The following is a 12,592-nucleotide window of genomic DNA, read 5'->3' on the forward strand; positions in this document are numbered from 1 at the left end:
GGACATGTACATCTAGGACAGCATCAATACAAGCTTTCACCATCACAGCACACCTACAAATCAGGTAAGTGCAGTGCGAGCTATGCTTTCTTATGGAACGGGTACAGCATGGCAGTAGCAAAGCAAGCTTCCCCCTCGCGAAAAGCAGATAGTAGATAGGTGACCGCTCAGCCCTCCACAGGGCTTGGTCGCCCCACTCACTGCTGCCGCTCCTGCCTGCCTTTGCCGCCTCCTGCCTGCAGATTCCTTCGCCCGCTGCTCCTGGGAATTTCCCGCTGCTCCTGGGAATTTCCCGCTGCTTCTTGGAATTTCCCGCCGCTGCCTCCCTGCGGCCCCGCCCCCCTGTGATTCCATTCGCCGCCCCGCTCCCGCCACCCAGCTGCTCCTCCCTCCCGGCTCCTTACTTAAGGGGACCGTAGGGGACCACAGAGTGTGACCGCTCAGCCCTCCACAGGGCTTGGTCGCCCCACTCACTGCTGCCGCTCCTGCCTGCCTTTGCCGCCTCCTGCCTGCAGATTCCTTCGCTCGCTGCCCGCTGCTCCTGGGAATTTCCCGCTGCCTGCTGCTTCTTGGAATTTCCCGCCGCTGCCTCCCTGCGGCCCCGCACCCCTGTGATTCCATTCGCCGCCCCGCCACCCAGCTGCTCCTCCCTCCCGGCTCCTTACTTATGACGCCCCCCGAGCGACCGCGCAGCGGACGCGCGCAGCGGGAGCACCGATTGAGCGCCGAAGGTGCGCCGAAGGTGCGCCAAAGGTAAGCCCGTCTGCGCCCGTCCGCGCCTGGCCCGCGCCCAGCGCCAGGACACCTGGCCCTCCCCGCCGAGGCAAGACGACCCGACTGACCTACGACGCCGCCACTCTCAACGCACTCCATGCCGGCCGGACCCACGCCTGCTGCCGAGTCACCCCGAGACGCTCCCACGGACCCTTCACCTGCTGCACCTGCAAGTTTACCTGCCTCCGAACCTGCCCCGCACTCGCCAAGACAAACACCAGCAGCAACCACCTCAAGTGCATCCTGATCAACACCCGCTCCGTCCACAGACACGCCGTGGAACTCTGGAACCTCCTCGACGCTACATCACCGGACGTCGCCTTCCTCACGGAAACCTGGATGAACGCCTCCTCTGCACCCGACATCGCCATCGCCATCGCCATCCCGGACGGGTACAAGATCATCAGGAGGGACCGCATCAACCAGACCGGAGGTGGCATCGCCATCGTCCACAGGAACACCATCCGCATCACGACCGACGCCAACGACTCCTTCGCCGCAGCCGAACATCTCCGCTTCCAGATTCACACCGACCCTAAGACGACCCTCGGAGGCACCCTCGTCTACAGACCCCCGGGACCACGCACACAATTCAGCGAAGACATCACAGACTTCATCAGCCCGCACGCCCTCCCCTCCACCGACTACATCCTCCTCGGGGACCTCAACTTCCACCTGGAGAACAACAAGGACCGCAACACCACCGCCCTGCTGGAAAACCTCACCAACCTCGGACTCCAGCAACTGGTCAACACCCCCACCCACTACGCCGGCCACACGCTTGATCCCGTCTTCTCTTCCAGCAAGTACATCACCTTCAGCCACGCCACCGGACTCCACTGGACCGACCACAGCTGCGTCCACTTCAGCTTCAAAAGATCCACGACCCACCACCACCCGCAACAGGTACCTCACAGGAATTGGAGCAAGATCACCGCAGACCAGCTCACCACCTCCCTCAGCCAGAGCCCACCCGCCAACACAACGGACCCCAACGAAGCAGCCCGCAACTTCACACAGTGGCTGACCGCCTGCGCCGACGACCTCGCGCCACTAAAGAACCCTCCCAGCAGACCCAGAAGCAAGAAGGCATCCTGGTTCACCGACGACCTCAAGGACTCCAAGAAGACCTGCCGCACCCTCGAGAAAGCCTGGCTCCTTGACCGGACCACCGACAACATGACCGCCCTCAAACACGCTACCCGCAAGCACCACCAGCTCATCCGCACCACCAAGAAGAAATCCCTGAAGGAACGACTGGACGACAACGCCCACGACAGCAAAGAGCTCTTCACTATCGTCAAGGAGTTCTCCAACCCCAGCACCGGCACCAACGTCATCACTCCGTCACAAGACCTCTGCGACTCCCTCGCCTCGTTCTTCCATCGCAAGATCGCCGACATCCACAACAGCTTCGGCGCCCCACCCACGCACCCAACCGTCGAACCAACGCCTGCCCACACCACGTCTTCAACCACGTCTGCAACAAGGCCGACTCCACCATCGCACCCCAACTCCGGAACATCATCAACGCCTCCTTCAACACCGCCACCTTCCCGGAGAGCTGGAAGCACGCCGAGATCAGTGCCCTCCTGAAGAAACCTACAGCGGACCCCACCGATCTCATAAACTTCCGCCCCATCTCGCTCCTCCCTTTTCCTGCTAAAGTCATCGAGAAGATCGTCAACAGACAGCTGACCGCCTTCCTCGAGACGAACGGATCCCTCGACCCCTCGCAGTCCGGCTTCAGAGCCAACCACAGCACCGAGACCGCCCTCATCGCAGCCACCGACGACATCCGGACCCTGCTCGACAAGGGGGAAACAGTGGCCCTCATCCTCTTGGACCTCTCCGCTGCGTTCGACACGGTCTGCCACCGCACCCTAGTCCAGCGCCTCAGCAACATCGGTATCCAAGAGAAAGCACTGGAGTGGATCATCTCGTTCCTCGCCAGAAGAACACAAAGAGTCCGCCTCCCCCCGTTTCGCTCCGAGGCCACCGAAGTCATCTGCGGCGTCCCGCAAGGATCTTCACTCAGCCCCACCCTCTTCAACATCTACATGAAACCTCTCGCAGCCATCGCACGCCAGCACAACCTCAACATCATCTTACGCCGACGACACCCAGCTGATCCTCTCCCTCACCAGAGACCCCGACACCGCCAGAACCTGCCTACACGAAGGGATGAAAGACGTCGCCGAGTGGATGAAGGACAGCCGCCTGAAACTGAACTCGGACAAGACGGAAGTCCTCATCCTGGGATCTTCGCCCTCCGCCTGGGACGACTCCTGGTGGCCCCCAGCCCTGGGCACCGCACCCAAGCCAACCGACCACGCACGCAACCTGGGCTTCATCCTGGACCCCTCCCTCTCGATGACCAGACAAGTCAACGCCGTCTCCTCATCGTGCTTCAACACCCTGCGTGTGCTTCGCAAGATCTTCCGCTGGATCCCGACCGAGACCAGGAAGACTGTCACCCAGGCACTCGTCACCAGCCGACTGGACTACGGAAACGCCCTCTACGCCGGAACCACAGCCAAGCTACAGAAAAGACTCCAGCGCATCCAGAACGCCTCCGCCCGACTCATCCTGGATGTCCCCCGACGCAGCCACATCTCCAGCCACCTGAGGAACCTGCACTGGCTCCCCGTCGACAAGAGGATCACGTTCCGGCTCCTCACCCACGCACACAAGTCTCTCCACGACCTGGGCCCCAAGTACCTCAACGACCGCCTGAGCTTCTACACGCCCACCCGCCAGCTACGGTCCACCAGCCTCGCCCTCGCAGCCGTACCACGCATCCGAAGAGCCACCGCCGGAGGAAGATCCTCCTCTTACCTGGCTGCCAAGACTTGGAACTCCCTCCCCATCCACCTTCGGCTGACCCAGGACCATCTCGCCTTCAGGAAACAACTCAAGACCTGGCTGTTCGAGCAGTAGCATACCCCTTCCCCATAAGCGCCTTGAGACCCTCCCGGGTGAGTAGTGCGCTATACAAATGGCATGATTGATTGATAAAATCTTCCATTCCCCACAGAACATAGTCCGCAGGGCAGACTAGTACACGTTATAATCTCTCACAGAACATGCAGTTAAGGCACGAGTGCCATGTCGTTTAGACGGATCTCTTGAGGTGGTGCTTAACTCACTGAGAGGAATGAATGATGGATGAGTGAGTGAATATGTGACTGATCTAATTCTCACATAGGCGATCTATGGCACTATACTGAAAGTCCTGCTGCCGTCACTTGGAGACCTGCTGTGACTTATGGTGTCATACCCTGCATTCAGTCTGCCGTCATTTCCTTTAGATACAACATTTCTCAGAGGCTGGGCCCTTGCTATGCATAGACCTTCCCAATGTGTTGTGTGAAAAGGGATGGAGAGCGCAATGTACCCAGTATGGCCTTTTTTATGGGAAACAACGCGTCTGCAGCTCTTTTGTTTCCCCCATACCATTGCCCTTTCTGTCTCTATAGCCCCCCTTTCTCAATTACATATTGCTTTCTATCTCTCTCTCATCTTCTATCCATTCCTACCTTTCCCCCCTTCTCTGTCCCCCCCCTCTCTTACATGTGCTCCTCCTTAACTTGCACTTCTTTCTCTTTCGTTTTCCCTTGTTTCACTGTCATTTTTAGGTCTCGTCCTTTACCATTCCGAAGGAATGGGAAATGGCGAGAATTCAAGTGCTCGAACTGATTGTCAAACCACCGCATTTTTTCGTGGCGTTTTCTTCGAGTGCACGTGGCCACAGGCACGCGCTTTTGGCCCATACACTTTCATGGCCATCTGTTCCTCAATGTCCCTCCCACCCTTCGTTTGATCTTGCCGCGAGTTCAGGCTAATGGCCCTCCCCCACCACAGAGCGCGCATCGCGGCCGCACAGCACATCAAAGGGCTTCTCCCAGCGTGTGCTGTGCGGCTTCTCCTCCCCTAATTATGTGGCCGGCTGTACTTGTGTTTCCCGGCCGCTTCCCGGCCGCTCTTGTATTTAATTAGCAGCAGCAGCATTTCTCCTGCGCCAGGCCACATCAAAGGCTCTGTGCCACTTTCACCCACACAGCAACACTTACAGACACGCAACGCCACTCACACCCACGCAAGCCCACTATCATCCACGCAACACCACACTCACCCACGCAACGCCACTCACCCACGCAACACCACTCACACATGCAACGCAACTCATCCACGCCAAGCCACTCGCACACGCGACGCCACTCGCACACGCGACGCCACTCGCACACGCGACGCCACTCGCACACGCGACGCCACTCGCACACGCGACGCCACTCGCAGATTGTGGCTGCAGATTCAGAGAAAACTCTGCAGCACCACCACCATTGCAATGCAATAGGTCTCGTTTTAACGCAAATTTAAGCTATAGGCCTTGTAAATGACAAAGCCTTTTATTTATGTTCCAAAAACCAGAACGCAAAAATAAAGGGCATTATCATTTACAATGCTAATAGTTCAGACTCGCGTTATTGCGAGACCTATTGCATTTCCAATGCTTGTTTCTCTTACTCTCAAAACCCCTCATACTCTTTTACACATACCCCACTCTTGCCTCCTTGCCTCTTCCAATTTAATTTATTATACATACCTCTGTCATTCTGTTTTAATTTCTCTCACTCACTAACCCATCTACAGGGGTGGGGAATTATTTTGAAAATCTGCTTGCCCAAAGGTCAGAATAAAACAGGGTTGTACTTTCCCTTTTGAGAATTCCAATTGTCCTACATACTACTAACATATTAGCTGGGCCAAAACGGACCCATTCATACCTGATTTTAATAGCTAGAGTAGGGCCAACTTGAGGTGGTTTGGGTGCTAAATTGGAGCAATTTAGGAGTGATTTTCGATGTAGTTTTTTATTAGAAATGTATTAGTATTGGTACTTGTGATACAGAGGTAACAGATCCATTCAGAATGTGCATTACATACCTATACAGGAGGATGGTTGGAACCTAGCAATCAAGAGATTACATTCTATGCATTTAGTGCATTAACCCCTTTAGATATCTCACTAGAGCTGAAATCGGACTTGCAGTAAAACACATAGATCCGTCCTATATATATATATATATATATATATTATATATATATATATTATATATATAATATTACAGTTTTTGTGGCTGGGATTAAAACCTAAACCTGTAGCTCTAAAGATGGTTAAAGTATTGGTACTTATTAACAGCAAATGACACCTACAATTCTTAAAAAGTCCTATTCATGTGTCACATAAATCACATCCTTAACACACAACATGGAATTCAACTTTCTGCAGTTTATAAATAATGGTTCTTCTTTTCATGCCCTTTTTCGGAACTGTGGTTCGCTTGTCTATATACTTATTTCTTTCATATTTTGGCTGAAAGCTTCTATTATTTTCCATACTCTGCTCTTCACGTTTTTCTGTTATAGCTCTTATTTCTCTTTTCTTGTCTTGTCCATGCTCCTCTTGTTCTTGCCTTCTTGTTGAAGTAACAAGTAGAACAGAATAACTTCAAGGGGAGCTGCTTTTGAGCTCATATTAAAGATCACTGTACAGAGAAGAGAGGCCCAGTAGCGCCACGAAAAGTAGCTAAGATATTCACCCTGCAAAGAGATAGGCTCGTACACACATGCTGCAGACACGCCTCATACAGACAAGCATAACCTGCAAAGACAAACCTGCCTACTTCTCTCATGCACAGATATCCAACCTGGAAACACACAACCTCCTTCCTGCAAAGGCAAATGAAAACACACACATATGTTCTCTGCTTGAAATCCCTTCTGCCTGGCAGACCCAAGTGTGTGAATGCACACATCCCACACATAATCTCTGCAGCAGACACAGTCTGTGCCAGATGCAATTCCGTAAGCAGACCGATGCCATAGCTAACATTATTGTAATGACTGCGACTTTTGCCTAGTCTGAGAGATGAAACCTGAGCGGAAATGAGCACGGGCGGCTGGCAGACTTTACGTTCAAACAGCATAGAGCACATGTTGAAGACATAGGGGCAGAACTGGGCGAGCCAACAAATTAACGGGGAGAGCCGAGCCAAGGGTTGGCTCTGCTTTTAAGAGCCAGTGTAAACTGAGTTTTGAAACGTGAACTCAGAAACTTCCTGCCCCAGCCCTGGTGACAATGCTGTTAGTGAACTTATAGGTGAGTCAGTGTTTGTGTGTACTTTATATTTTGCTTATGCTTATTATAGATGGAACAACAATATAGGCTTGTAAATCAAACATGAGAGGTTTTTGTACAGTGCACACCCTGCACTCACATATTTGAAGTTGCTCTGTGACAACAAAAAGGAGACACAGTGAAATTAAATATTTGTCTAGGATCACACAATTAGGTCAACTAGAGAAGTAGAGATTGACCCCAGCCTTTTCAGTTTCACATTATGCAATCCAGCCAAAAGATGGGTATTTCTTAATTACATCAAAAGATAATGCTTAGTTTATAATTCTCTGCTGCTTCTGATTAATTCTTTATCCACTGTTTTCTTAAACATCTTTGTTCAGATTACTCTCCACTGTTTTTCTGCACTTTTACTGTATATTTAGCAGAAGAATGCTCCTGAAATCGGAAATCAATCAACAATTGTTTTTCTCTGGCTCTAATGCCCATAAGCTTTATCAAGACTATTGTATTTGCTTAAGTGATTCGTGTGAGAATGTGGGTTGTTGGTTGAAAAGGGTATGAGCCTTTTTGAAGCAACAGCCACAGCTCATGTCGGGGGGGAACCACAAAAGTCACTAAATTATCCCTCTGGTAGCTTGGCTCAAAAACAGTCAGGCTTAACTTAGATGCACTGTGTGAAGTATTTATAGAGCACTTAAACAGTAATAAATTGATAACACAACTCAAGAAAAATCCGACACTAATTTAGAAAATAGAGTAAAATATATTATTTGACACTAAAACAACAAAAATCCAATGAGTAGAACCGAAAGTATTACATTTCAAAGATTTAATGTAAGTAAACCACCTAGAAGCACAAGAACCACTCGCAGTTAACTGCTCATACTAGGCCAGGTGAAGTCACAAATTCAGACCGACTGCGATGGAGCACAGGCCGAATACAGGGACCAGGTTCGTTCCTCAGAGTTATCTTCTCATAGTCTAGTGGAGTCCAATTCATGGTGGAAGAGGCCTTGAGGTCAGGGAGAGTGTTGTAGATGGTGGTGGTCGCTGTAGCACGAAGATCAAGCCGGGCATAGCTGACCATCATTGCTGTAGCCCGAAGATCTCGTTGGGCATCGCAGATGGTCGTTGCGGGAGTTTCCCATTGGTGGTCACTGTGCGCTGTCGATGCTGTAGTCCCCAAGGGAACTGTGGAAACGGATCATCACCATTTCTTTTCTTACTCTTGCGTGTACATAATAAACAAAGCAAGACACAAGGAAAGTACAATATTTATTGAAACTATCGTAGTCTGTTATGAAGCAGTTGTGCAGCGGTTATAAAACATATACAACTAAGCAGAGTAATAAACATGACTAGCAAACTGTGTACAACGAACAGCCCTATTGTAAATTATATATCTGCCTAGGCCTACCCTTGCTGTGCAAGCACAGGGATATGGCATTGATCTCTGGGATTAGCACCAGACCCCATACCTGGCATTTGTAGTTAGATGTTCCGCATCATAAGTGTAAATTCAGTATACGCAAGGCTGGTGCACCCGTTCCAAGACAGGGTCCCTCCTCCGGAATTCTCCTTACTGTTTTCCAAGCGGCGAGCCATAGTTTATATGATAAGGACTACTGTGTTGGAAAACCGCAGCTGTGCTGCCCTATTGCCTAAAACATAAGGAGATGTTGCTGACCGGGCACAAGAAAACGGCACACCATTTTGTTTGACCATGTACGAAATGTTCAGACTGAATGCTGAGAAGTACTCCATAACAATAACATATAAAGCGTATTTCTAAAATAATGTGGCCCTAAATAAATGTGTTATGTGCGACTCTGAAAGGGTAGTGTAAAACGTGAAAATAATGGAAACTTTATCCCCACATCTGATTCTGGAATTTCCTCCCTCCCAGCTCTGTTCCCAGGATGTTTGGTGTCCCAAAAGGCTAGTATGAAGTTATCTGTTTGTGTGCAGAGACAGATCCTTTGAAGTTCAAATGTTGTAGGCGGCTACTCTATCCATCCTGCCCACAGCCAGTCCCCCTTTGTGATACTGTCTGGAAGAGATACACAAAGGCCAACTACACCTAGCCATGTGACCCAGGATACAGCCTGTAGGCACCAAATGGGTATGACAAAGAAGTGCAAACTTTATAAAAGTGCATTTTCAGAATTGAGACTTATTTTGCCAGGTTGAAACAGTAGTTTTCCATTGCAGCCTGTGTGCAGTTTTAGACCTGAGCCTTGTTTAAAAAAGGCTACTTTAGTGGGTGGCATAATAAGTACTGCAGGCCCACTAGTAGCATTACCTTTATTAGCCCTGGGTACATATTGTACCACTTTACTAGGCACTTCTAAGTAAATATAATGTGCTAATTGGGTGTAAGTCCATTTTACCCTTTTATAAGAGTGGGCACAAACATTTAAACACTGATTAGCAGTGGTAAAGTGCACAGAGTACTTTGGCCAACAAAACGAATTCAGCAAAACAGGAGGAGTGAAGGCAAAACGTTTGTGGGGGGGGGAGGGGGACTATGCCATAAATGTCAGGTCTAACAGTTTGAACATGTCCATTATGATCAATGTCCTTCTACAGCTTTGATCACTATTCTAGGTCCCTCATAGTAGTATTGGTCACATGCTCCAATCATTTTTTTCACTTGTAGATGGTTCATCTTATTTTTTTTGTACATACTCTGCGATGAAAATCTCCTCCATCCCTAAGCCCTTTAAGATAAGGTCCTGTTTGCTGAGTGTATGCTGGGCCTGGTATTACACTCCACATGTCTACACATTTACCTGCTGGTACTGTTTAAGAGTTTGGTGTTCTTAAGAAGGATCCACAAAAGTCTTACCCCATTCTTTTGCAGAACATAAGAGCTTGTTTAGCAGTTTGTTCAGAGGCCAATATATGTTTCTTCTCAATAATCTAATCTTGAGATAATTGTAAATGCCAGACTGTCTTTGTTAAAGAAAGAAAAGTATGGCCTGTGTTGACAAACTGCAGTGGTTCTTTTGGGAGGAAATTGTGAAACTGGCATGACAGTGGTGCCTTTATGTAGGCAAACAATATGGAAGCATTAGAGAAGCTTTACATACTTGCAGAATGTAGAAACTGGCATGTTATGTGCCCATAGCATACTGGAGCAATGTGTGAACTGACATGAAAATGTATTTTTCTAACTGGGGAAATGGCAGTCTGTTTAATGTAATAAATTACTCTGACACAGGCCTGAGCATGTAAGAATTCTAACCATAGGCGAATATGTAACATGCAACAGTTGAATTGTTAAAGTGTAATTTGCTTGCTTTATTCTCACCAGGCCCGAACAAATTACCTACGCAAAAAGGCTCGCCATCTGCTACCTGAACATACTAGTACCAGCAATGTTGTGGCTTTGGCTGAACCCGAGAGATGCCCTGGCCATGTCAACTTCTTTGAAGATCTCGCAGAGGGCAAAAAGTCAAAACAGGGTAACAAGGAGTATGAGGAGGAGAAACGGAAAGAAAAGGTACTATCTGCTTCTGAAGCATGTTCTATAATACCAACAGAAAACCATAATGTAGAGAAGTCCAGAAGGAAGGAAGGCTAGGTTTACTACATGAGACAAGAGAAAAGCACGTGATAGGCTAAATATTATTGAGGTAAATGAGAGAAGGGAAATAAATTCGACCAGAGAGAAAGGAAAAAACAGGAAAGAAAAAAAGAAATTGGGGTTACTGATCATACTACATGAAAGCACATGATCAACCAAGGCTTACTCTGGTGAAACGCTTATGAAGCAAATGATTGCCCCAGGATGAATATTAGGATGGTAGAAAGAAGAAAGTAGTGAAAAAATTTGATGAGTCCAGGTGCTAGGAAAAGCTTCAGGAAAGTAGGTGATCAGCTGAAGATACTAGGGGAAACCTGGGAAACCCCTGTTACAGCACAGGGTTTCCAAAGGAACCTGATAATTAACTTGCTGATAACAGAAAAGGACCAGAGGAAAGACTATTATCAGCCCAGATTTGCTGAGAGTGAGCAGATGAGAAAAGCATGTGATCTGAGCATGTTTTATAGGGGACACTGAATGAAATCATGTGATCAGCCATTGGTTGGTCAGGAAGAGCACAACATTTAATGAGGCAAAATAAGGAAGCTAGAGAAAAGCAGGCCATGTTTTGAGGCCTATACAGCAGAGTGGAAGAAAGCACTTGTCAACCCAGCCTTACAAGGCAATACGTTAAGAAAATTATTCTCAGCTCAGGCTTACTCTGCAGAACTGAAAAAAAGCATGTTATCAGCATAGCATCTCTAGGGAAGATGGATTGGCCAGGTAACCAGCCCTCCTTTACTGAGGGACACTGGAGGAGAATATGTGACCAGCACATGATTAATAATGGGCATTAAAGGTGAGTACTGTATCAGCAAATGATTACAATGGGAGATGAGGAAGAATACATTCAGCTCAGGCTTACTGGAGGAGGCCAAAAAAGCATGAAATCACCTCAGATTTGCAAGAAGAAAATACTCTATTTGCTAAGACCTAGAGGAGACACTAAAACCTGTTAATAGCTCATGCTGATTAGGGGGGACTAGCCCACACTTGCTAGTGTAGATGGGATTTGGCATTCTATGAGGGGTACCAAGAAGGATTGTGATCAATACAAGTTGGCAGGGTAAACTAGGGGAAAGTAAGTGATCTGCCCAGGTTTACTAGAACAAAGCACATAATGAGCAAAGGCTTACTCTGGACAGCAGGAGGAACTGATTAGCAAGTATTAAAAGTTTAAAGATTAGGCATATGATCTGATATATTCCCTGAAAAAACCATAGGTTTCAGGGGCATTATAGTTGGCTGGACTTTTCATTCCTACAAAACCCTAGAAATTCCCCCGTTATAGTTAGTTCAGCTAACTATAACTTGCGCGCCCGCAATGCACTGCTGATGACGTCACATATTACATCACTCACGACATGGTCAGTGACAACACTCATGACATCACTGATGACATCTCAAATGACATCACTAATGACATCATCCAGTGAATGTGTGTTTTTATGAAAATTAAATGTGTGTTATATATGTATATCTCAAGGTTGATGGAAGAATAAATGGGTATATAAGTGTCTAAATGGATGATTTTTCTTTTTTTGTAAAATTGATTGTATAACGGACTGATTAAGTGTATCTTAGTGAATACATGGTTTGGTGAGTAATGTTTAAATATGTAAATATCTGTATCAGTATCTCACTTTGTGTATAAGTGACTGCATGGGTTGGTGAGTAGCTACATGAGTGTCTATATGAGTTATTGCTTGGTTTTTTGAGTATCAGTATGAGCGTCTGAGTGTCTGTATGGTTCAGTGGGGGTATTACTTAGTGCAGAGATGCATGAATGAGTGAGTCACTGATTGTATGTGTTGAAGACCGTATGTGTGCAGGACTGTATGGGTGGATGTGTGTGTGTATGGGTGTGTTAGTGAGTGAATGACTGTCTCAATAGTGTCTTTATAAGTAACTAAATCTATTTCAAACTAGTATATGTGAGTATTGGTGTATATAAGTGAGTATATGTGAGAGTGAGAGATTGGAAGAGTTCCTGTGTAAATAAGTATGTGTTTCTATAAGTGATTGTTTAAAAGAGTAAGTATGTGTAAGTTTCTGTAGAAGTAAGTGTGGTGGTGTGTGTGTAT

At 47.8% G+C, this 12,592-nt stretch overlaps 1 protein-coding gene across 1 annotated transcript in view; it reads left to right on the forward strand.

The window, feature by feature from the left end:
- The window catches only part of LENG1 (leukocyte receptor cluster member 1), a 58,182-nt gene that overhangs the window by 5,557 nt on the left and 40,033 nt on the right, over window positions 1-12,592 (forward strand). The window contains exon 2 of the mRNA XM_078654996.1: window positions 10,236-10,424. Within this exon, the coding sequence (XP_078511122.1) occupies window positions 10,236-10,424 (189 nt within the window). The remainder of the gene's footprint in view (window positions 1-10,235; window positions 10,425-12,592) is intronic.

The sequence above is a fragment of the Lissotriton helveticus genome, chromosome 7 (genome assembly GCF_964261635.1).
Source record: "Lissotriton helveticus chromosome 7, aLisHel1.1, whole genome shotgun sequence".
Classification (NCBI taxonomy): domain Eukaryota; kingdom Metazoa; phylum Chordata; class Amphibia; order Caudata; family Salamandridae; genus Lissotriton; species Lissotriton helveticus.